General features: G+C 43.7%; 1 protein-coding gene and 1 non-coding gene across 2 annotated transcripts in view; one reads left to right on the top strand and one right to left on the bottom strand.

Moving 5' to 3' along the window:
• Positions 1-4,339: 4,339 nt before the first annotated feature.
• The window catches only part of Edem1 (ER degradation enhancing alpha-mannosidase like protein 1), a 35,374-nt gene continuing 14,129 nt past the window's right edge, over positions 4,340-25,584 (bottom strand). The window contains exons 3-12 of the mRNA XM_052720485.1: positions 23,069-23,172; positions 21,673-21,844; positions 19,986-20,169; positions 18,179-18,353; positions 15,680-15,800; positions 14,966-15,136; positions 13,350-13,423; positions 11,682-11,778; positions 9,855-10,058; positions 4,340-8,190 (exon numbers count right to left, since the gene is read on the bottom strand). Coding sequence (XP_052576445.1) covers positions 8,101-8,190; positions 9,855-10,058; positions 11,682-11,778; positions 13,350-13,423; positions 14,966-15,136; positions 15,680-15,800; positions 18,179-18,353; positions 19,986-20,169; positions 21,673-21,844; positions 23,069-23,172 — 1,392 coding nt within the window. The 3' untranslated portion in view covers positions 4,340-8,100. The remainder of the gene's footprint in view (positions 8,191-9,854; positions 10,059-11,681; positions 11,779-13,349; positions 13,424-14,965; positions 15,137-15,679; positions 15,801-18,178; positions 18,354-19,985; positions 20,170-21,672; positions 21,845-23,068; positions 23,173-25,584) is intronic.
• On the top strand, positions 8,952-9,079 carry LOC128100218 (small nucleolar RNA SNORA40). The gene has a single exon (XR_008214732.1). It is a non-coding gene; the product is annotated as a small nucleolar RNA SNORA40 (small nucleolar RNA).

The raw sequence follows: 25,584 nt of genomic DNA, 5'->3' as shown, positions 1-25,584 counted from the left end.
CATCAGGTGTATGGTGATATTTTATTTGTATTAAAATGTTATTTATATGTTAATAAATAAAGTTGCCCGGGGGTCAGAGCTATTAGCAAGCCATAGGAAAGCAGGGCAGTGGTGGCGTACGCTTGTAATTCCAGCACTTGGTAGGCAGAGCTGGGTAAGTCTCTGTGTGTTCAGGGATACAGCCATTATTGGATACACATGCCTTGAATCAATACCAATCATGGAAAACCTGGAGGCCTATACAGACAGGCTGTGAGGAGGCGGTCATGTGGTTGGGTTTACAACCAATGAGAAGGCAGGACAGGAACTCTATATAAAGACTTTAACACAGAAAGTAGCTCTGGTTCAGAGAGGTAGGACCACTGCAGGAGGAAGGGTAAGGTTTTAGCTCTTAGCTCTGACCTCTTGGCTTTCTTCTTTGCATTGGTTCTGTGTTTCTTATTTAATAAGAAGGTTGGTTACATCTACACAGGTGGCTCACAACCACCTCTAACTCCACCTCCAGTGGATCCGACACCCTCTTCTTTTTTTTAATTAAAAAATTTTTTATTCATTTTCCATATCAATCACAGATCCCCCCTCTTCCCTCCTCCTGCCTCTCCAGCCTTACCCTCCAACCCACCTCCCATTATTCCCTCCTACAAGAAGGTAAGGCCTTCCATGGGGAGTCAGCACAGCCTGGTATATTCAGTGGAGACAGATCTAAGCCCCTCCCACTGCCTCAATTCGAGGTGTCCCACCATAGGTACTGGGCTCCAAAAAGCCAGCTCATGGACCAGGGATGGATCCTGATCCCACTACCAGGGACCCCTTAAGCAGATCAAGCTACACAACTGTGTCACTTATGCAGAGGGCCTAGTCCAGTGCTGTGGAGGCTCCACAGTATGCTATGAAATTTAGACCAACACCTCTTCCGCTTTCTGCAGACATCTGGCACCCACAGATATATACACCCTACACAAAGACACATGTACAGATAATTAAACATAAATCATGAAGTTGGGTAGGTGGGGGGAATCTAGGAGTTGAAGAGGGGATGTGATCAAAATGTTGTATGCAAACAACTTCAAGCAAATAAACACAATTTTAATCTTAAAAAAAATTTAAAGTCAACATTCATTTAAAAAAAAATTAGTATTGTCCAGATAGGTTTTTGAACAACAGAAGCTGATCCTTAAAACAAAAACAAAAAAAACCACAAAAGCCTTTCATAAGCAGGCCTTCAAGTTGTCAGGCCATGTTCTACAAGAACCTGATTGCTCACCATAGCCAGACCAGTTCCCTCAGGGCTGAGCTTCAAAATATCCCCAAGTCAAACATGCAAAGGTGGTATTTGAGGATCCCTTCAAAGTGGGTTCTTCTGTGTGCTGTGCCAGTACAGACTCCCCAAAATAACCTCTTCCCATGCCCACAAAATCACACAAACACTCCAAGTTAAGGTGAAAAGGTCTTTATTTCCTGACGCATCTAGTGCCCCGGGACCGCGTACTTAAGTTCCTGAAGCCAAAAGCAGATCTGTCAGCCCAACCCAACCTCCTCCCCCTGACCCTCTGGGAAGGTATCCCTGGGATGAGACATGATGTGCTGTGTCCTCTGAGACTGTGGAGACAATTAACAATGGTTCCCAAAAGAACTTGAGGTCATTGGTTCAAACTGGTCCAAATGTTGACTACAGAGAAGATTATTTTCCCAGTGCATTCAGGGGTAGACACAGAAAAATAGAACTTACCTCCATCGCTGAGGTGTGTGTGGTAAGGCTGCTAACCTAATGTGCAAGCTACACACGACAGGCGGGTCCCACAAAGACTGGTGGCATGAGGGCACAGTTATCACCCGTCACCACTCGGGCCTCATGTTCTAAGACAGAATAGTACTTCCCTGGCTACACGGTAGAAGCAACACAAGTAGAGATTTTAGATGCTGCCACGAGCACATCCTGACAAAATGGAGCTGTAGTACACTCTGCCCTCCTGAGACCCCTGGGAGTAAAGGTGTTATCAACAAGAAATTACACGAGGGTAAGAACTGAAACTAAGTCACACACTCGGAAGGAACAAGACAGAATTTCCAACCAGGCCTCTCCGAGGCTAGCCCACACCTCTCCTATAGGGCCTGTTTAAGTCGGGTATGATGGTGCACACCTGCAGTCTCAAGTACTTGGGAGACTAAAGCAGAAGGATCTCAAAAATAAACATATAAAAAGAAACTTAAGATAGATCAGTGACAGAAAACCTACTTAAAGCCCTGGGCTTCACCCAGGACCACACACACACTTTTAAATATACTCTAGGGGTCCTATAAGATGGCTCAGTAGGCGAAGGCACTTGCCTCCAAGCCTGACTTAAGCCTGAGTTCAACCCCTAGGACCCACACAGTGGAAGAACATGACAGGAAGATTGAAGCCATCCAGACTGCTCAGCCCTAAGTGGGGCAGCAATACTCCTATATCCTCCCTCCAGAGAAAGGCTTGGGGAACAGTGGCCGAGAGGGGTGGGAGGGATATGACATGAACCCACAGCAGCAGTGAAGACCCGTGCAAGACTGGGCTCATCAATACATCCCTCCCCAAGGAGCTACATGCGGTTAATGGTGCTGGGGGAAGGAAGCTACATTTCTCAGTGATGTAGCCACTTCTAAGCTGCCCCTGAACCAGTATGTAATTCCTCACCCATGCTCATGAAAACAACCCTAAGTACATTCAGTGACACACACATACACCCCAAAGTAGGAGCAGCGCTTGGGAAGAAGGGTTTAATGGGAAGGCAAAGGAGATACGGGGATAATTGGTCAAAGAACTGTGTGTGAAACTGTAGTGAATTAAAAAAAAAAAAAAGAGTATGTCACAACCAAGCATGGTGGTGCATGGCTTTCTTTAATCCTAGCAAAGGGGAGGTAGGATCAACTGATCTGATCAAGTTCAAGACCAGCCTGGGCAACATGACGAAACACCCACACTGGGCAGCTCACAACTGCATGGACTCCAGCTTCAGGGAGAATCCGCAGTCTCTGGCCTCCACAGGCACCTGCACTCTCATGCACAGATCCACACATGTACCCACAATTAAAAAGAATAAAAAGAATCCTAACTTGCCAGTGACAGTGCAAAGCTAGGACCCACAGTCCCTGGCTCTCAACCCTGATGCTCTCTCGTCTTCACGAACAATTGCTCCATACCACTCAGTACTGGCTGGCCAAGGATGTATGCTCACAACCCAGTCAAGGAATCCTGGGAAAAATTGGATGACACCAGAGCCAGTATCCATGTCTTTTCATTTGTTGTCTCAATGAACTTGGAGCAGTGTGGTTTTATGAGGATAGAACACCTTACAACGGTATAGATAGCACTTAAAAAAATATTTTGTATGTATATGAGTGAGTGTATGCATGCATGTGTTCATGTGCACATTTGCGTGAGTGCCCCAGAGGTCAGAATAGGGTGTGTCATCCCCTAGAACTGAAGATACAGGAGGCTGTGAGGCACCTGATGTGGGTACTATGACCCGAACCCCAGTCCCCTAGAAGCCAAAGTGCTCTTAATCGCTGAGCCACCTCTCTGGTTAAGTTAGAGCTCTTTCATACAGGCAAATGCTTCCCATCTTAGGGCTCTCTCCTGAACCTTATGGTACTGCTCAGTCCTCAGTTTTTTCAGAATTGCCTATGGCCCGAAGATGGAACACTGAAATGCCACAAAAAGGATCTGCTAACTTTACCACCAGGAACCCGAGAAAGCAGTGCAGGGAGGGAGGGCGGACCTCTATCACCTCTCCCAGTTTCCAGAGGACAGTGTTCCCTGTACCACCAGGAACCCGAGAAAGCAGTGCAGGGAGGGAGGGCGGACCTCTATCACCTCTCCCAGTTTCCAGAGGACGGTGTTCCCTATATCACCAGCAAGGTGACCCTGTTTTGTTTTTAAAGACAGGTAGCCCAGGCTAGCCTCGAGCCTCTGGAGAGTGAGGATTGCAGGGTTGCACCGTCACTGCTCAGCACCACTAGCCCATCTTAACCACTGAGGAAGACATGAGGTGCCTTGCTTAGGACAACAGAGAACCAGTTCCAGATCACAGGTAACTAGTAACAAGATTGGGAAGGAACCACTGGAGAACACAGTAAGAGGGAAGCAATGGGACACGTGAAAGGGTCTTATCCACAAGTGAAGGACATTCTGCAAACATAAAGCTGTGCCAGACGACTGGAGAGAAATCTCACAAAGAAGCTCCGCTCTTAAGGAAAACAAAACAAAGACTAAAGCATTTAGTCATCAAAACTAATGATTTCTCTAAATGAGTCCACCCCCACTTCCTGCATAAAATATATTCAAGTATTCAAAGGAGAAACACAGTGACAACTCAAAAAAAGAATCTTTTAATAAAAATTATTCATAAAAATCCTAATAAATTTCAAAGAGCAAGATATTCCTTAGTACATTTATAAAAGAACATTTGGTCCTTTTACAAAAATCTCCCATTTAATTTAAATACATTTCTTATTTACAGATTAAACATGAAATATCATCTATGGTCGCCAAGCATATTGCACATCACAGAGACAGAGAAGCATTTGTGCATCTCAGTAAGTTATCCCAGAGTTTCCAACTCTAGATTTTTTTGTTTTGTAAAAACAAATTTATTTTTGTGTATGTAATAAATAAAAATGCAGCTTGTGGTTTGCTATTTAACAATAAAACAAAATACCTTAAAAATATTATTTGTCTGCCTCTCAGAGAGAGGAAAGTAGTGAAGCAGGGTTTCACAGGTACTTGATGTCTTTAGGAGATTCACATCCAAATTCAAGAGGGACCATAACCCTGAGCCCTGCTGAATCGGGGCCACATGGCCCACACACATCACCTTCTGCAATTCACAAGGAGTCCCTGCCCCGCAGGGAAGAGGCACTAGAGTAGGTGCTGGACAGCTGGAATGGAAAAGCAAAGACCAGCACCTCCTTCTCAAGTCCCTGCTCAGCCACTCTGTGACTGAGGTGATCACTCAGGCCTAGCCTCTGACCAGCACTAAATGTGTACATGTCAAGAGAACAAGACCTCAGAGCCCTGAAGGAAAGGGATGTCTGATGGGGAGTCTACAAGGTCCAAAGTGAAGAACTACAGCAGGCACTCATCCACTGAGCTACGTGAGAAGAGGGATTTTTCTTCCACAGGGGTGAGAGGAAAGAGAAGATGGGATGGAGACAACTGCATTTAATCAGACCAGTAAAATATGGCCACTCACCTGGGCAGGTACTATCCTCATGTGTTTTCCCTTTAACACACAGAAAACTATTTGGACATCATGTGCAGAGGCTGCAATCCAAGACAAGAAAAGCCCAGACATCATCAGAACTAGAAATTCAGTTACAGAAAGTAAGCTCTGACAGATCAGGAAGAAACTGAAGGGAGGCTTTGGAAAACAAACCTATTTCTCACAACGGCCAAAGCAATCAGAGCCACCAAGCATTCCTTTGTCACCCCCTCTTCCAAGAGAATGGAGTGGTTCTGTCACGATATTTGGAGCAGCTAAGGCAAGCCTGTTGGTTGTAGAAATGGGCTCCACCACATCTAACAATAAGGTAGCTTGCTACACTTCAAACATGCTTGCCAAACTGGACACAAGACACTGGCTACTCCTGGGAACACAAGCATGGTCCAGCTCTACAGATGCTGCAAACATCTGTGACGCTATCTGTTCACATTCCGGTTATTCCTGGAACAAAGCAGTGAATTAAAGAATTTCTACCCCTATGTCAGCACACAGACTAGAAGGAACAGCAAACACACTGCAAAATATACATTGCAGTTGCTGACATTCTGATTTTTCAGAAAGCAAGGAAGTCAGCTTAAAATTTGACTCAAATAATGTTCTTTATATGACTGGCACCAGACAGTGTTCTTCATCTGGCCCCACAAATCACTGACTTTGGCCTGAGCAGTCTAGAAGTTCAATAACTAGGATTTATAGGTATTATCTTAACCCCCAGCCTTTTCAACAGGTGAAAAGTCCAGTACCCAAAAGTCAAGGGGGTTTGAGACTCAATAAACTACATTGTATGTCTCTGCCTGTACCCCTGAGACGCACTGATAGCACTCAAGGCACCATGGTACTTACTTCCAGACACAGATCACTATTCCAGAAGCACAGGGAGAAGAAATAAGCCAGGCCAGCTCAAGAGGGACAGGTGAGGAGCCCAGGTGAGAGAGGACTGTTGGGTGTTGACATATACTACACTACCGTTGTCACGGAACCAGACAGAGAAATGGGGAAGACGGTAAAGGAGGGAAGCATGAAGAACACACTTCCTCCCTGATAGGTCTTCATTGTCCCTAGTGGGTCATTCACAGTCACACGTGAATTTGCGAAGGTAAAAGGAGCAGAGGTAAAAAGGGTACACACACACACACACAAACATGCACGGGTACACACGCGCCTGTGCATGCATGTTTAACACTTTTACTAAATTAACAAACACATGTAAAATAGATCATTTTCTCAAAGAAAGCTTTCTATACAGTCGATGAGACACTGTTGAACACAGTTAATGCTTATGAAATCAAAAGAAAACAGAAGCATTTAATATTCTTAACAAATAAATAAAACCAATTGCATAGTGTTTAAAAGGTGACACATCACTACTGAAACCCCCACTCTAAAAATGCCAAGGAAGTGAATGGCATATCTATTTTCAGAGCAGTAACATATTTTGAAGAAAGACTATAATTTCTCCCTTTTGACTAAAAATCAAATGGTTCAGAGGCTTTTTTCCTCCCTATAGGAGACTGGAATCAACTAATTTTAAGTGTATAAACAGTACACAGGGAAGACAAAGATACATGAGGCTGGACCAGCTTTCTCATAGATTTCCTACCCTTTGCCCAGGATGCCTTTCGACATGTCACAATGCAAGGAAGCCAGGCGGGGGTCAGGCCCAGCTCTGCTTTTTAAAAACAGTCTGTGTAAATTCAGCAAGCTTTCTATTTCAGCTAAAGAAACAACAAAGAGCATCTTCTCATAATTTCCTCCTTTATGCCTGGCTGAAATCACAGGTTCAAAAGGCAAAGGCTGGCAAACTGATCTCCAGAATCTTCCTCATACCCACCCTGCTCTTTCTTGGTCCCATCATATGGCAATACAAAACAAGCTGTCTAGAGCCACCAGTGGCTGTGACAGCCAATGGCTCAAACAAAACCCCTAAGGCACTAATCTAAAGCCTGTATCACAGAGAAATGGCTCAAGGATGTCAGAAAGTCATCTGATCATTTCTTTGTCCCTGATTAGCTAATTGGCACTACACATAAGCCAACAAGAACAGAAGTCTAACCCAAAGATGGTCAGCATTGAGTATCCTCGGTTATGAAACACGAGAGATGGAAGCTCACACAATCCTAAGGTTTTCCTCTCCCTAGAAGGCACCTGGTTCTGGAACCATAGGAGTTCTGCAGGTAAGTTGATGTTGAGAATAAATGCAAATTACAGCTCAAAAGATCTGTTAGTTAATCTCATAGATTCCAACCTAACTTTAGAGGCTGTCAGTCAGATTTCTGGCTAGACCACGATACTAAAACAAGTAACACTAGATTACTTTAGGATATAAATAAACCAGGTGAATTTCCCCCATGGGATCCAAAATCACGACTGGCTATCCTGGGGACAGCATGATGACCCCACAAGACAGGAAGGATGATACTTTCACTGCAGTAAGTAGTGATGCTGAGTAAACCTCAGGACCTTTGCACAGGAATTGCATTCCTGATCCTCTAGCAAAGAGGTAGCAATACTTCAGCACAGCAAGTGGAGGCAAAGCAAGGAGACTGGCATTCCGTGTATGGAGTTGGGATGAACAATCCAAAGAGGCCGACTCCATTGTGCTTAAGAACATCAGCATATCACAAGAAGCTCCCACGTAGCTTCCCATTTCTAATTATATCCTTCAGAAAAATAGGGTATTTTATTAAAGAGAAGGGAAACACTAAGTGCAAGAATCACCCAGAGGTAAGAATTGGACAGCAACTTCTACAGCGTCACAGACGCACAGACTCCACCCTTCCATCTCAGAGGGGATTTTGGTATGCTTGGGTTTGGTTTAAGGTCTGGTCACACTGAGGCGAGCAGGTCAAATCAAGCCAACCATCTGGTCGATCTGGCGCATGTAGATGCTCTTTAAGGGCAGGGAGTATCTCCTCTCATCAGGAACACGATTGCACTGGAAAGACAAAAATGAGGGAGATGTGAGATTTGAACTAGAAACCCAGGAAACTTGAATCCACGGAGTGACATGCTGAGACAGAGGCGTCTGTGCATTAGAGGGGAGTGAACGCAACAGCACCCCTGGCCTTTCCCACCTAAGGCACCAGCAACAACGTCCAGCCTCCATTTGTACCAAAAAAATGACTCCAGACACTGCCAATGTCCCTGAACAAATGACCCAACTCAACTATGCAGCAAGTTTGAAGCCAGTCAAGGCTACATGAGATCCTGTCTCAAAACACAAAACAATAACAAAAACACAAAACAATAACAAAAACATAAAACAATAACAAAAAGATGATTTAAAAAAGAGTGACTGTCAGCACTTGTGTGATGTGGGATGGTCTATATGTCAAATGTGTTGCTGATTGGTCAATGAATAAATCACTGATTGGCAGTGGCCAGGCAGGAAGTATAGGCGGGACTAACAGAGAGGAGAATGCTGGGAAGTGGAAGCTGGGTGGGAGAGACACTGCCAGCCGCCATCAGGATAAGGAAGATGTAAAGTACCGGTAAGCCACAAGCCACGTGGCAAGGTATAGATTAATAGAAATGGATTAATTTAAGCTGTAAGAACAGTTAGCAAGAAGCCTGCCACGGCCATACAGTTTGTAACCAATATAAGTCTCTGTGTTTACTTGGTTGGGTTTGAGCGGCTTGGGACTGGCGGGTGAGAGAGATTTGCCCTGACTGTGGGCCAGGCAGGAAAACTCTAGCAACACTTGTGTATGTTTTTGTTCAGCTGGTGGACAAAAGCAGGCTAGACAGGTGCAACAGTAAATCCTCTTTTGCAACCCAGAACTCATTGTTCAGTATGAGTTTTGATACATACAAGAAGGAATATAGGAAAAAAAAAAAGAAAAAAGAGTGACTGCAAGCCAGGCAATGGTGGCACATGCCTTTAAACCCAGCACTCAGGAGGCAGAGGCAGGTGGATCTCTGTGAGTTTGAGGCCAGCCTGGTCTACAGAGTGAGTTCCAGGACAGGCTCCAAAACTACACAGAGAAACCCTGTATCAAAAAACAAACAAAAAAAAGAATGACTCTTTTCCCTGTCCTACTGGTGGGTGGTAGGTAGTCTTCCCTGTGGACCCTTTCCTCACCCTCTGGCACTGGTCTGGCCCAAAGGACTGTGTTCTGATGGCCTACAGCAACACTATTCTTTGCCCTCTGGCTTCTGGTGGAAGCAGCTAAGGAGGCGCACCAGGAAGAGATCAGGAAGAGTCAGGCACAGTGACACACATCTGTAATTCTAGCACTGGGAATTAGAAGGAGGAGAACCAGAGGTTCAAGGCCAGCCTCTACTGCACAGTCCAAAGCCAGCTTGAGCTACAGCAGTAACTGAGACCTTGCATCAAAATACAATTACAATAACCCACTCCACAGACATCAGATGAAGAGATGGGGGAGGGATCGCTTTCCACCTGCCCCTGCGGCCAGGGCTGATACCTGCAGTGCTGGTCCCAGTTCCTCTACATCCTAGTACCACCTATGTAAATGGTCCCTTTATGGATTCTTGTCAAATTACACAATCTGAGTGTGTCATCTATTTCGTGTCAGAATTCTGAATGCCAAAGGAGTTAATTTTCTTTTTCCGCATGCAGTGGAAAAAGCAACTCACATTAGAACTGGAGTTAATGATTTTGAGCTCCTGAGACTTAGGCCTGTGCACAAACTTTTCCTCTTGGTCCCGCTCCCCATCTTCTGAGAAGAACTCCTTCCAAGGCAATTCCCGAAGGCGTTTGTCCACAGATATGATGTGGCCCTCTGTTGTAAACATGTATCTGGTTCCAGATTTGTGTACTGGATTCTCTTCATCAAACAGCTAGACACAGAGAAAAAGAAGCAATAAGGAAACTGGGACTGGCCAGACATGATAGCACATAGGTTTAATCTGCGCTCTAGGGAGGAAGAGGCAAGTATATCTCTATGAGTCTGAGGCAAAGCCTGATCTACATAGTGAGTTCCAGGACAGCCATGACAGAAAGAAGGGGGTAGGGTGGGCAGAGAGGGCAGGGGAGGGAGAGGAGAGGAGAGAAATAGAGCTAGGATATGACTCTAGTTCTTTCAAAGCACACCCAGCCCCTGGGGTCAATCTCCAGCACCACCTTTAAGAATAAACCTACACCTGGTAACTGGAGAACTTTTGAACTAACTCATAGCAAAGGGTTCTAAGCTTCTGGGGAACAGAACGGGATTAAGAGGCATTAGCTAACAGCTAGGAATTCCAAGCTCAGGGCTGCAGTGAAGTGTTTATTTTGTTTAAACTTGGATGCCTGGATATGCCCCAGTCTTCGCTCCCTGTGGAGAACCTGATTATCAGAAACCCCAGGGCCAGAACCCAAGCACAGGCAGTCTATAAGGGCTCTCCAGATAATTTTCACACCTCTCCCTGGAGTCTTCACACCTGAATCCTAGAACTAACTACCCTCTGCCTCATATACCCCAGACCGTAAGTGGAGATGCTGGAGGGAAGAACACAGACTTCACCCATCACCTTATCCAAACTTGGCTTTGCACATTATCAGTGCAGGCTTTTGTCAATAATAAATTCTCAAGCTCATTCTTCTCAATGTGAAAGAAGTCTTCACAAGGGCCCCAGGGTCATTTCTACCTAGCTAGGTCTGAGGACCAGTGAACTATGGGACACAACTATTATTACTGCTGCTGTCTCCACCTCCAAACACTCTGTGCCTTTCAAGTGTTGTTTGTATGTAGCCATGACAGAAGAGAGGCTATACACAGAAGTATACAGGCATTACACATGTCTACGACAGAATACAGAAGCTGAAAGAGCACTGGACATGGCTCATTCAGCTATGTGGTCACCCCAAGACCTCAGCCAAGTCAGCTGACCTCTCAGTGTAAGCTGTAGTTCCCAAAACAGTAGAATGAAGAGTAACTATATAATCCCAAGGTCTCTATCAGGTCCAGAAATTCTCCCCTCCCCACATAAACCAAGGCACGCCTGAAGACATGCATGGGGACCAGGAGGCAGCTCTGCTGTAGGTCTGAGCCAATACCACATGTCAAGAGCTGTGAACACCACTCCCAGACTGGGAGTATAGCTCAGTGGTAAAATACCTGACTGGCTTGCACAAGGCTCTGAGTTCAATGTCCAATACCCCAGGGGAAATAAAAAGGAAGAAAAACACTGCTTTCCTCTTCGCAGAAGCCTCCAGACACCACCATCAAGCTGATTCTCTACCAGTCCTTCCCTGCACTTCCCAGTCCCTAACCATGAGCTCATTTCCGTCTCCAGGAGGCTGACAACCAGGGAGGAAGACAGCACCATTCTTTTGTCTTGACCAGACTTGTAACTCTGGGAATGTACATTCCCCGGCACAGAGCAGTGACTAGTAAATATTTGTCCGACAGAAGACTGAATAAATGTTTGCTCTCTGCAGCCAGCACTAAATACCTCTGGTTAATCTTGTAACACACGTACCAGATACAAGTATTTACAGGTCTCACTGAGAAAGAAGCTCTCCATCCGGTCCTCTTTAGACTTATCTATGACGTGATGCAGAGTGGCATACCCACACCTACAAAAAAAGTTCAGTTAGCCCTGCTTCAAGATCTTTCCCTTGTGCTCATTACCTGCCAGAATATTCTATTATCAAGAGAATCAACCTACTTCTCCAACACAACGTAAAAAATAACTATGCTAGGTTGAGGGGCTGTTCCTTTTCTTTTTTTCTTTTTTAGCATGAAATGTTTGCAAATTTACTTTAAAGCATCTTGGATTGCTTCTTAGGTTAACTCCAAACTGGGGATGGAGGACAGTGGAGGGTGTTTACCAAAAGCCAAACATGGCACCATGAGAATGACTAAGAATAAATTTAGAAGGACTGATTTAAATTGTTCATTCCAATATTTGTAGAAATGAATTATTATTGGAATATCCTAAAACAGTATTTTCTATTATATACTTCTCGGTAATATACAAAAAAGCAGGCTAAAAAATACAAGTATATTTTATATATGTGTATGCATATATACATACAACATATGCATCAATATAACAAACTGAAAAGATACTAAGCTTGGGTACTTCAGTGTTTACCATGGTGACCTATAGGTATAAATCACAAGAATCTTCCACTCTTAGTATCTTCTGTGCTAATTAAGTGCTTTAATGAATTACTGGCATAAAAATAAACTCCTCAAAAAGAATATAATTTGCTGAAATCTTACACGAAAGTGGGAGGTGGCATAAAAATGTGATTTCCATTATAATGGAGACATTCTACAGGATCAAAAGGTAAACCATTTCTCTACCAAACTAACGTTAATAATCTGTACTACACATTTAAAATGCAAATAACATTTCCTGGCTGGAGAGAGGACTCCTTGGCCATCAAACCTGACACCCTGAGTTCAATCCCCAGGACCCACCCAGTGTAGGGAGAGGAAAGAGTCCTGCAGGCTATCCTCTGACCTCCACTCCTGCACCGGGGCATGCATGTGGCAACCCTCCTCCCACATGCACGTACGTGCATGTGCGCGCACGCGCACACACGCGCACACGCGCGTGCACACACACACACACACACACACACACACACACACACACACACTAAACATAATTTAAATAAATCACGAAGGGACTAGAGACGGCTCAACAGTTAAGAGCATGCCGTGCCCTTGCTGAGGACCTGTTTGGTTCCCACTGCCCACAATGGGCAGCTCACAACCAACTTCAACTCTCCACACAGACACACACTCACAGACATAATTAAAATTAAAAAACAAACAAACAAAAAATAAAAAACTGGGCGGGGGGAGGGGTAAAGAAATGGCTTAGGGGTTAAGAGTACTAGCTGCTCTTCCAGAGGACCCAAGTTCAGTTCCCAGCACTCACATGGAAACCCACAAGCATTTGTAACCCAGTCACAGGGGATCCAATGCCCTCTCTGGCCTCCAAGGACACCAAGGACACACATGGTGCAGACAAATAAGCAGATAAAACATTCATACACATAAAATATATAAATAAAAAATTTAAATGCAATATACATAACTAAATTTAATTTTTTAAAAATTGCATTTCTCCAGAACAACTCTCAGTCAATCACAAGCATTCAAACAATAAAAAGGAGTTTAGAAAACTGACTTGACTTTTGTGTATTTTTCCAGACTCTGCAGAATGTCCATTCCTACATGGAGGTAGAAGGGATTCTTGGTTGCCTAGACAGAAGACATGAGAATGTGATGCAGGAAGGGCTTGGAAGAGACTCCATCAACACACATCATAATGACTACAGGGGTTCCCTGAGGAGTCAGGTCCCCAGGTAAAGGAAGGACCAGGGCCAGACTCACCTCATCTGACTAAGGCATTCGGTCCGCAAATACCTGTGATGGGTTTAACTGTACTCAGGGTCAGGAAATCTGTGCAAGGGCAGAGCACTACATGGGCTCTATTGATACCTACCATGGTCAGAAAAGAAATAATGCCCACCCTCCAGGTACTTATCAGAGAACAAGTCCTTCCATCTTGCCTCAGAACTCCCTAGAAACTTAAGATGCAAAGACAAGGTAAGAGGCCTTTGTGTCATTCCAATTACTGCACCGTGAGGCCAGTGAAGGGGATGACAGTCCTCTAGGCTCTAACGAGACCTGAATTTCTCTTTCAGCTTTCCTATAATCATCCAGGAAATCAGAGTTCAGGTCCTTACTCCTCTGTCACATGCTCTCTGATTATGGGAGAAGATTCTCTGGGAAGATGAGACTCTTACCCCAGAACTTCTAATTCATGTCTACTGCCAACCTACAGCAACAAGAGGAAAGAGCAGCACGTTGGCTGCCTCTAGGTTAAGAGCCTGGGATAGCCTTAGAGGAGAAACCTGTAAGTGGAAGATTCCTCTGGAGTCTATGTCCATGGTGGACAAGGATGAGTTGACAATAAGAAAGAGGCGTTAAAGCTACAGGCAATAGGACTAAGCTCCCGATAAGCACTTCAGCAGCGGAGGAGGGGAGGGCTATGTCCTCAGAACATGGGGGCTTCACTTTAGGAGAAGCTCAGAGAAACCACGTCTGAGATCAAGACAGTCTCGAAACCTTGTGAGGTCTCCTGAGATACAAGTGCTAACATCAGTTTCACTGAGCGCTACCCGCCCCCCATACTATTTTTTCAAACTAGAAGCAGTGACTTCTAGTTCAGTATAAATTTCCTTAAATACATCTGAAGCACAGAACGAACCCTACTATCAGAATCTCTAAGAATGGGGGTCCCTGCACAATGCAGTCTCCTGCCTCATGCCTACTAAGCTCAGCAGAGCCAGCTTCCTGGGAAGTGTATGTACATAGAGCATGTGAAAAAGTCTGTGTACCAGGCTTCAGCTGTGAAGGAGACATTTGATAGTAACATTTCCTCTGTTACTATAGTAATTGCACAAAAAGAAATCCTCCTTTTAAAACATATACACACAAAAAAAAATCTTTTTGTGTCAATACTTTTATATAAACCAGAGAACTGGAAAAAAAAATATTAGATCCCCCCCAAGGGTTCTTTGGCCAAACAAATCTGGAAAACTGAAAGATAAAATCTTTCCTTGAATATTAAAAAAAAAATAAGCCCATAGTAAAGCCAGGAATCTTTATAAAACGTGAGGTTAAAAGCATATTTGGCTGCAGACACTTTCTCCACCCTACAGACTCAAGAGAAGTGACCTCTAGCAAGACAGAAACAGGCAGCAAGTCTATCACGTCACTGCTCAGTAAGCCCATTACCTGGTAGAGGAGATACGTGGACTCCACCAACTCTGGTCTCAGCGGGTAGAAGAGAACGTCAGGGGCCTGGAGTTGCCAGTTATAGCGCTCAGGGAGGGCCCCGTACCGCTTCCATATGGCATAGTAGAAGGCGTGGAGGCAGATGGCATCTTCCACATCCCCTATCAGAACCTACGGAGACAGCCCAGACAAATTCTCTAAATCACAGGCAGATTTGCAAGTCTAGGGACTGATTCACAGGGGCATCAAGATGTGCTATTAACCCCTCAAATCCAAAGGAGTCAGAGAATGCTCAGGATAAAAAGGGAGAGGGGGACTTCCCAATTAAGGCTTTTTCTTAATAAATCAGAGTGTGTGTGTGTGTGTGTGTGTGTGTGTGTGTGTGTGTGTGTACATGCACCTGTAGTGTATGTACACATGTATATTTGCTCATGTTATACACTTAGAGGCCAAAGTAGAACATCTGCTCTATCACTCTTGACCCTTATTCCCTGGAGCCAGGCTAGCAACCAGCAAGCCCCTGCAGTGAACCTCCCATCTCTGTGTGCTGCCCACCCCCACCCCCAGCACCGGGATTATTAGGTGCATGCTGCCACCACTGGCTTTTTAGGTGAATGCTGAAGATTCAAACTCAGGTCTGCAGGTTCATCCAGCAAGCGCTCTTACCCACTGAGCCCCCTCCCCAGGCCTCCTCAACAAGTGAGTGCACCATACCTGCAGTCCAGGGAAGAAAGCCTGCAGAGAGTCAATCCAGGTGTTCATGAGCTGCCCACTGAACATGTTCACATTGACATAGAGTGGTGGGTCACCTTCTCCTTCATTGCAGGCTTCCCGGCTGTGGATCCAAAGAGTACAAGCCAAGGTGAAAAGGAAGCTTGCAGACAGAGCTCCAGCTCTATTCCTCGGGCAGTTTACCTCCTGGTGTTTCATTGACGCAAAATCAGTGTTCACTTTTTCTTAACTCCTTCCTTAAACCTGTGGCAGTAAGACTGCCTGTAGGTGCCTACACACGAACCTAGTTCTAAACGTACTCTTTGTGAAATATCAAGCCTTCATTACATTTATAGAAAGCACTTTGGGGGTTGGGGATTTAGCTCAGTGGTAGAGCGCTTGCCTAGCAAGCGCAAGGCCCTGGGTTCGGTCCTCAGCGCTGAAAAAAAAAAAGACAAAATAACAAAATTGAAAGCACTTTGACATTCGAGTTTGAGAACACTGACATGTAACAGAATTGGTCTGTGTTGGCCTTGACCCAAGTGGGGAAGCATATTTTATTCTCTTCGGAGTCTCTTCTCTGGTACAGAAAGAACACGGTCCTATTAAAAAAAAGGCCTGAGAGGATGCATCAAGGCAGGACCCTGAGAGCTTTCTCCTCAATTTAGTTCAGTATTTTTTTTTTTTTTTTTTTTTTTTTTTTTTGGTTTTTCGAGACAGGGTTTCTCTGTGTAGCTTTGCGCCTTTCCTGGAACTCACTTGGTAGTCCAGGCTGGCCTCGAACTCACAGAGATCCGCCTGGCTCTGCCTCCCGAGTGCTGGGATTAAAGGCGTGCGCCACCACCGCCCGGCCTAGTTCAGTATTTTATAAAGCTAAAATGAACCGAGCATAGTAGTGAATGACTATAATCCCATGCAGAAGCTGAGGCAGGAGGATAGCAAGTCTTGGAAAGCAAAGAAGAGCACACTTCAGCAAAAAATAGTAAAACTGCAATACAAAGAAAATTAGCATAATCTCTCCAGAACAATGGCATTCAAACCATGCAGCAATCCACATTTGCGGTTTATAAGGGTTGTCTGGCAAAACAACCAAAAGAGCTGTAGCAACAGCTACACTGAGCACCCACACCCAGGAAAGAAAACAAAGAAAAGCAAAACTGACAGCTGCAGAAGTGTTATTATTATTATTATTATTATTATTATTATTATTATTATTATTATTATTATTGCAAGCCTTTAAATTTTTTGTTTGTGCATTTGTGAGTGTCTGCATGTATGTTCAATCCTGTGTGTATGGGTGCCCAAAGAGGTCAGAAGAAGGTATCAAATACCCTGGAGCTGGAGTTAGGGGCTGTGAGTCACCACATATGGGGTTTGGGAACCAAACTTCGGTCCTCTGCAAAAGCGAGAGTTTTCTTAGTCTCTGAGCCATCTCTCCAGCCCCCAAAGCTCTCACAACAATGGTCCCTACAACAGCTCTTACAGAAACAAAGTCAAAAGCTCGTGAAACCAGAAGCTCAGTAGCTATTACTTGCATTAGTCGTTTAGTACACACATGTACAGAGAAACGCCTGGGGAAGGGGGAAATGGGGGCTGAGGCAGAAGACTCTGCAGCTTTGCACAGCTTTTCCACAGCCACAGTCTCTATGGACATTCGGAATGTACTGAAAAAATAGCAAACAGTATTTTAAACAGACTTTGAGCAGGGGTAGGGATCGGGGTAACTATCCATTATTTCATACTTAGAAAGGGTAATTCTGGGGCTGGAGAAATGGTTCAGGGGTTAAGAGTACTTCATATGAGATCCTGAACTCACCAGTTCCCACATCTCTCTGGCCCTTAGGAACTGTAAGATATTTTAAGCTACCAGGTTTGGAGATACTATGCTACACAAGGACCAACTCCCAAATGACTAACAATCAATTAAGAGAGATGGTAAGTAAGAACACAAACAGACCCTGGAAGTTTATATTAAGAAAAATAGAGCCGGCAGGGTAGCTCACAACTGTAATCCCAGCACACAGGAGGCTATTGCAAGAAGTGATGTGAATCACTTGCAGGCCATGGCAGCTAAAGAGTAAGAATAGGACCCTTGCTGTGTGGTGGAACACAGCTGTGATCCCACACTTGGGAAGCAGAAGCAGAGGAGCGCTGTAAATTCAAGTCCACATGAGTACCAGGCCAGACAGGGCTATCCAGAGACACTCCACCCCCAAAATTTTTAAATTGAAAGAAGACAGTAAGAAGGTTTGAGGGATGAAGATGCTTGCCATCAAGCCTGAAAACCCAGATTCCATCCCTGGGCTAACATGGTAAAGAACCAATTCCTGTAAATTGTCCCTCTGACCTCCACATGTGTGCCATGGCACACACACCGCTCTCCAAAAACAATAAATACATAGTAATAATAAAGTAAATAAATAAATAAATAAAAATGAAAGCAGAGCTGGGCAGGAACTGAACACACTGTATGGCAGTAGAAATGACATCAGAGACACACACCCTCTTCGCAGGTAGCTCTGGATGCTCTGATATGCGGCATTAAACATCTCTAGGTCTTCTTTTTCTCCAAAAAGAATGTAAGATTTCAAGAGGTATTCATAGAAGGAATCCAGCCCAGCACCCAAGCCACTCTGCTTTCCAACCCAGTGGCCTGTCTGGATGTTCACAACATTGCCTGTGGAAACAAACAAGGTACTTCAGGTCTCAACCATGGTGGGCGGGGGTGGGGGGTAAGGTCTCCCTACTCCTGTCCCACTGCTTCTCAGCATCCTTATCCCTGGCAGATATGAGGAATGGACAGGTGAGTTTCCATTTTTTGATTAGTCCTATCAGTAACTTGGAAAACTGAAAGATCATTCTATAGCACGCAGGTGTGTGTGTGCATATGTGCATGCATGCAATATTTAATCACATATGAAAAACGGGAATAAACATTTAATGGAAAAAAAATAGGCTTGATATTTTGCTTTCGCAGAATGGTAATGCATTTCAATACCCAAAGGAGTATTCACAGCCTTTTACCTCACATTCTCATTCCTTGTTTTTATAAGCACTATAAAAACAAAAGGTCAGAGCTGGGGATATAGATCAGTGGAGTATCTGCCTAATACATACAAGGACCTGAGTTCTAACAAACAATAGCCAGGCATGGTAGTGCACAGGTGTAAAGGATGAGGAGTTTGACGTCATCATGGGCTGCACAGGAAGTGGAAGCCAGCAGATGCTACACAGCAAAAATTTTATCAAAAAAGGAAAACCAAAACAATGTATAGCTTTTAAAATTGGTAACTATGAAAGTAAGGCAAGAATTTGGAAACATCAGAATGATCTGCCAAATACATACAACATGAAAACTTTGTTTCTCTTAGTACTGTGTTATAACTGGAGAGTCCCAAAAGTTACACATGGAAGACTAACAGGGCCTACAGAAAGCTAAGTGGCCAACCACGTTGAGACAAGGTCTCACTGTGCAGCCCAGGCTGGCCTCAAACTCACCTAACTCCTGCTTCAGCCTCCAGAGTGCTACACTTACAGGTGTGTGTCACCACAGTCAGCCTGCGTGACTTTATTTCTACTGTTGCTATTCAATGTATAAAGTTTGTACATAAACCTCAGGAGGCAAAATTTACTTAATTTTTTTTTTATAAATTATCCAATATGGTTCCAAAACAACCAAGTGATTTCAAGATGTCAAAAAGAAAACAAGTCCCAATAAGACAATTTTATGATGTTAAAAACCCATTTTAAAACAACATTGTAAGTTAGCAAATATGGGTAGTTACTAAAGACAAATGTCATGATGAATACATAAAGGATATTATTTGTTATTATGTCTACTACCAAAGCTTAAACCTTTCAACAATAATTCTTAAATATTTTGACTAAATACTCTCAAGGGTGGGAAAATCTAATATATGTTTCAACTAGGCTTTCACCTAGATTTCTTTTCCCTTTTTTTTTTTTAAAGAAGAAAGCCTCTCTACTGGAAATGCTAACTTCCTGTATTTTTAGAACCTTATACTGAAGCAATAAGTTTGCCTCTGAGACAGTTCTTTTTATGGCATTTCTATTAGAAAATAGTTTCTGATGAAATAAATATACCAAGGGATCCAAACTGAGGGGGCTCTAACAGCTGAACATTATTATCTTCCATGGAACCCTTAAACTTCACACCGAGCAAAAGGTCATGTGAAAACTGGACCCACGAAGCGCCAATGGCTGCTGCCGTGAAGTGCCGAGTCCAGAGGAAGAAGGAAAGGCGACCAAAGGTTCCACAGACCCACTGACGGCACAAGGTAAGCCTCACCTAGCAATCCTGTATTGTTGCTCCGAAGGTTCCAGAGGGCTTTCACAGCTCGTCTGGCCACCCACTCAAAAGTGGAATCCCCCAGCAGCCGGCTCAGAATACCAAATTCCACCAGGAGAGAACCGGCGCCCGCTGTGCAGGTCTCGTTATTGCTGTCAGGAGGAACACCCGTCTTCAGATTCACCTGGGATGAGAAGACTCAAAGTTGTCTGGAAGGCCACATGATGTTGAGCAATTGCACCCCAGCACTCTGGAGGCCAAGGCAGAAGAGTTATAAGTTGGAGGCCAACCTGGCTACAGAGCAAGTTCAAGGCCAGCCCCAGCTCATAGCAAGATCTCACTTCCAAAAAAAAAAAGTTTTGTAGTAAAACTTAAGAAACCACAGTGCTGAAAAGTCACATCATAGATATGACACTCAGCTAACGAACCACACTCACTGCGACTCGGCTCCCCAGTTGTCATGTTATACTCAAGATGAGAGACATGAGGAAACACTGAGAACATTGAGTCTTACCACTATTCATTGAACCATCTCTTTGTGCCAAGCATCCTTGCAGACTATAGAAGCACCAGGCTCTGAGTCTGTGGTGTCCCGCACAGGCTCATGTGTCTGAACACTGGGTGCCCAGGCAGTGGGGCTGTTGGCTGAGGCTATGGAATCTTTAAGAACCTTTATGCCTTGCTGGAGGAAGTACATCACTGGGGGTGGGCTTTGAGGGTTTATAGCCTCATCCTACTTCCTGTTCGTTTTCTCTGCTTCCTGCTGCTCCATGCCTTCCCTGACATTTTGGACTCTCCCTTTAGAATCATAAGCTAAAACAAATTCTTCTGCTAAATTACTTTTGGTTTTGGTATTTCATCACAGCAACAGAAAAGTAGCTAATACAGGGTTAGAGACAAATACAAGCTGTAATGGATTCTAGACTAGTTTCTAAAGACTCACTCCTGCTCAGCAAACACAAACAACTGGCAGACTGGGAGAGAGGCAGAGGTTCAGCCACAGAATGACAGCCAATTTCATCATGGAGTTTCTGTGGTCTGGCATTTCTCACGATTACTGCAAAGGCTGACACAATTCCCAGAAGAGTTATTTGGCTTGCTAAATCAGATGCCAAATACACAATCTCACTCAGATCTTGTATCTAAATCAGCATCTAATTGGCTGGTCCTGGAGGCTTCACTTGCAGGCATGTGAAGTATTCAAATGAACATTCATGGAGCTCCCGCACACATGTAAGGATCTTTGGGAAACATATCCAAGTCAGAAATGAAGAAACATTCTCCACACTAGCTAGTAACAGAAAATGCAAACCACACATGAACAGTGAACACAGTTCTTCAACTTGAAAGGCTAACTGCTATATTACTGTATGTCTAGAACACAGAAAGTACTCAGTAAATGCTGAAAAGTTCTAAAAACTGACATTATGTTTAGGACCAAATCCTCTCTAAGGACATCACTCTCTTCTTATAGCCAGGCCTCATCTCTTTTGTAAGTTTTAATTCAGGAAAATTGTGAAGAGTGAACACAAAGGAACAAGCCAGCCAGGTATGGTAACTCACACCTGCAATGCTAACGTCTGGAAAGCTGATGCAAGAAAATCACAAGTTCAAGGCCAGCCGGAGGTACATGGCACAAGATTATTTCTCAAAAACAACAAAACAGTGGAACAAAGCAGTCACTTACCCGAGGATAGGGGATCCCTGTCTTGGTGTTTTCAAAAGCTGGCAGGAGCCGCACGGCCAGGTCATGGGCCATGTACAACAATTCATTATCATAATCCTCAATTGTCATGTCACCAAAGGGCTGTCTGGAGTCAGTAATTATTCTGTGAGCAGAAAGGAGGCTTCCCAGAACCCTGATACAGGAAGAAAAAATAATAATAAAAACACATTGCTACAAGTGCACAGAACACAATTTACAAAGACAAAAGATGTCTTTACTTCTTCTCAGGCTCCAAGCTGCCTAGAGAAGAACCTGATTCAGTAGCTTCTGACAGTCCCCTCTGGCGCTAAGTGACTGATTCTCAGTTCACTGCGTTGCTAACAGGAAGATAGGGAATTATCCATTCGAGACAACCGAAGATGCCACCTAAAGCATTAACGAATTTGGTCATCTTAATCTTAGGACATTAAGAAAAGGAACTATGCTAACCAGGAAAGCACCCACTGGTTGTTCTCAAAGGGCATATTTCTTATTAGCATCAGTAAATTCCTATTGATTCATCTCACTTGGTAAAGAAACATTAGCCATATGAAAAACAGAGTAAGATACAGCAGAGCTATGTAACTTCTACAGGTCTGACGGTCTGGTAATTGATGAACTGTCCCAGTGCCTAATAGACAACATGGAAAAGGAAATGATAAAATGAGAGATACTGAAAAATCGAAGGCTACCCTCTTAGACTTATGTCCTTGGAGATACGTAAATGTTCCATCTCAACTATCAAAAAAGGACTGCAACATTTTTCAAACAAGTCATTTATTTTTTTCTTGTTTTAGAATAAACAATTTCATAACTTCAATTTCAAGGTTCAGATTTAGAGCTGGACTGTTGTATAGCAATACAATTTTCAAAATATTTAAACAGGAAAAGAGCCAACATTTCACACTAAAGAAATCCAGGCACAAAACTGGGTATAGGCCATGATTCCACCATTCTTTAGCAAAGAGTGGGTGATAAGTGAGAACCATAAGAAGAAAAGACCTCAAAAGAGCAAGCAGTGGTTTTTTTGTGGGTGGAGAGATGCAACACTCCATTTAAAAACATGAAGAGGATTCCTAAGGCAGTTAACAAAGAAACAAGAAAAGATACGAGTAGAATCACTAAAATTGCATTTGAGGGACATCTCTCTTCCATACTCACTAAAACATGTGTTTCTGTGCAGTCCAAAATGTGACGATGTTCAAGCATCGAAAGTACAAGTTTTCATAAATACTAAACTAAAACAAACATGAATAATACAGAGTCCATACTGTCCATATGGACTTGGGCTGAAAAACCCTCAAGGTAATTAAGTCCCTTACTCCCCCCACCCACACACACAAAAGCAGCCTTCAGTTCATTTCACATGCTACTTTACCTTATCGTAGCTTCAAAGACTTGGACGGTGGAATCCTTGTCAAACGAAACAGTGTTGATCACTAACTTGACTGCTTTCTGGAACTCGGATGAATTTCCCATTATCTTTAAACAGAGGAACACAAACCATTAAAGCAGCCTGAAATGACACTCAAGCGGCGGTCGGCCGCTGCATCTGTGAGTCTGCACTGCCTGTAGCTTTGTCCCAGTGGGGAAGGACACTCAAAACGGAGAAGGCAGTCACTCCTCACATCATACTCCAGGACAAACGGCGAGCCTGCCTCCCAACACTCACTGAAGGATCCCATCTCCAAGTGGCACAACTGTGTGAATGAACACTCCCAGAATCGCTATGGCCTCATCTTTCCACTCCCTTCTCCCACAAGCTCTGAGCTGACTTTTATTTGCAAGGCAGAAACAGTTTCTAAAAAGTTGTGGAGCAGGAGAAAATAAGTCAGAAAATTAAGTAACAAAAATATGATTCTATCTCTGTTCTCAAATAAACCCAAGACATCTGGAAAACTAGTTGACCTTGCTTGCCATCCAGATGTGGAAAGATTTTGAGAAATAGTACTAACAATACAGCATGAAACAAGGAACATTTAAGACGAACTGGAGTCTTGGAAAATGGTTCAGTGGGTCAAGGCACTTGCCATGCAAGCCTGACTGATGGCCTGAGTTCAGATCGCCTGAACCCCTGTAAAAAGCCGGGCACAGTCTGTCCTTTGACTTCCACACAAACGTGGTGGCACATGCTTGCCCTCACACACAAGCATGTACACACTCGTCCAGAAAAATAAATAAATGCTTAAAAAGTAAAAACAAAACATACAAATTGTTAGCTCTATGTCCAATTTAACAATTAAGGTTCCTATGTGAGGTGCATAGACACAATGCCACAGCATGCTATTTCCTTCCAAAAGGGCAAAACTGTCATAAAATGGTGTAGGTTAACCTACATGATCATGAAATGATTTGATTTCACCCAAATTTTATACACATTTTTCATAAGGACACAAACACATACACCAATAACTTGATAAATAAATAAATCAAGCATAAATGACTCTTGAGACACTCGTTCTCTGGGGTGTGCCTTATTTCTTACTGTACTGGTCTGCTATATGTTTCTCAAGTCATATTGTTTGCTTGGGTATAGAGCAGAAACAGGCTTTCTGTTTACAGTTCTTCCTTTTTAAAGGAACATGCAATCTTGTTCAGGTTGTACGCAATGGTCAGGGGACTGTTTTCCCGAGGGTTCCTGCAGCATATCTGCAAACATCTGCTGAAAAATGCTAACAAAACAAAAGCCACAACTTAAGAATACCTGAGAAATGAGCCAACACACTAACCCATTCAAGACCAGATATTCTACAATGAAAAACCACAGAAATGGGTCTGTTTCCTCACAGATGTTCACCAAGAACACTATCTAGTGCAGCTGCAAGGTTGATAGGATCTCAGACCAAGCTGGGGGGAAGGTGATGAAATCCAGGCAGTTACACCCTGTAAGTTGTCACATTAGATAGCCAGTGAGCACAAAGTAAGCAGGGTACGAATCACCCAGGCCTGAGAAAGGCTGACTGGACAGAGGAAGGGCTTCTCAGAATCTTGAAAACACTGATATGCAGCTCGCACATATAATTCCAGCACTCTGCAGACTGAGGCATGAAGGTCACCAGTTGGAGCCTCTGACTTAACGACCAAAACAAAACAAATGATGAGGGATGTAGCTCAGTGGAAGAGCACTCACCTCACGTGTGCCAAGTCCTGGGCTCAATCTCCAAGTCCACCAAATAAATACATACACACATACACACATACATGCCTGTAATCACATCATTTGCTGAGGCAGGAAGACCGCTGCAAGTTTAAGGCCAGCCTATACCTTATTTTTGAGACCCTGTCTCAAAAATTAAATAAATAGGGCCACTAAGGTAGCTTAGTATATAAGAATACTTGCTACAAAGTTTGATCACTTGAGTTTAATCCCCAGAACCCAAATAATAGGAGAGAACCGAATCCTGCAAGTTGTCCTAAGACCTCCACCCACATGCAGTGACATGTGCAAAACACACACACACACACACACACACACACACACACACACACACACTCGCACTAAATATTTTTAATTAAATAATTTTTAAACCTCAACATAAAATTTTTTAAAATTAAATAGATAAAATGCTATTATGTGATGTGGCTCTCCAATAATCAGAATTTCTCCAGTTTGAGAACAATACTATGTCAAGGGGCATACTGTTAGAATACATGTTGGACAAAATTGGATTAGTAAACATTTACTTAAACAACAATCTGCGGTCCTACTATATACTACGTACTGTCAAGTGTGGAGGACAGTATGGAGGACTAAGAGAGTGCGCTTTCTTAAGCTGTACACACACATCTTCTAACCCTCTTCCACAACAGGGGTGTGTGTGTGGAGAGAGAGGCTGAGTCAGTAGCTGTGGAGCATTAGCACTAATTACACTGCACTTACTTGTCTGGGCACAT

This window comes from Peromyscus californicus, unplaced genomic scaffold, assembly GCF_007827085.1.
Source record: "Peromyscus californicus insignis strain IS unplaced genomic scaffold, ASM782708v3 Scaffold_6__1_contigs__length_162567912, whole genome shotgun sequence".
In the NCBI taxonomy this organism is placed as follows: Eukaryota; Metazoa; Chordata; class Mammalia; order Rodentia; family Cricetidae; genus Peromyscus; species Peromyscus californicus.
Note: the sequence above shows the minus strand (reverse complement) of the source record. Positions and strands in the feature narration are given on the sequence as shown.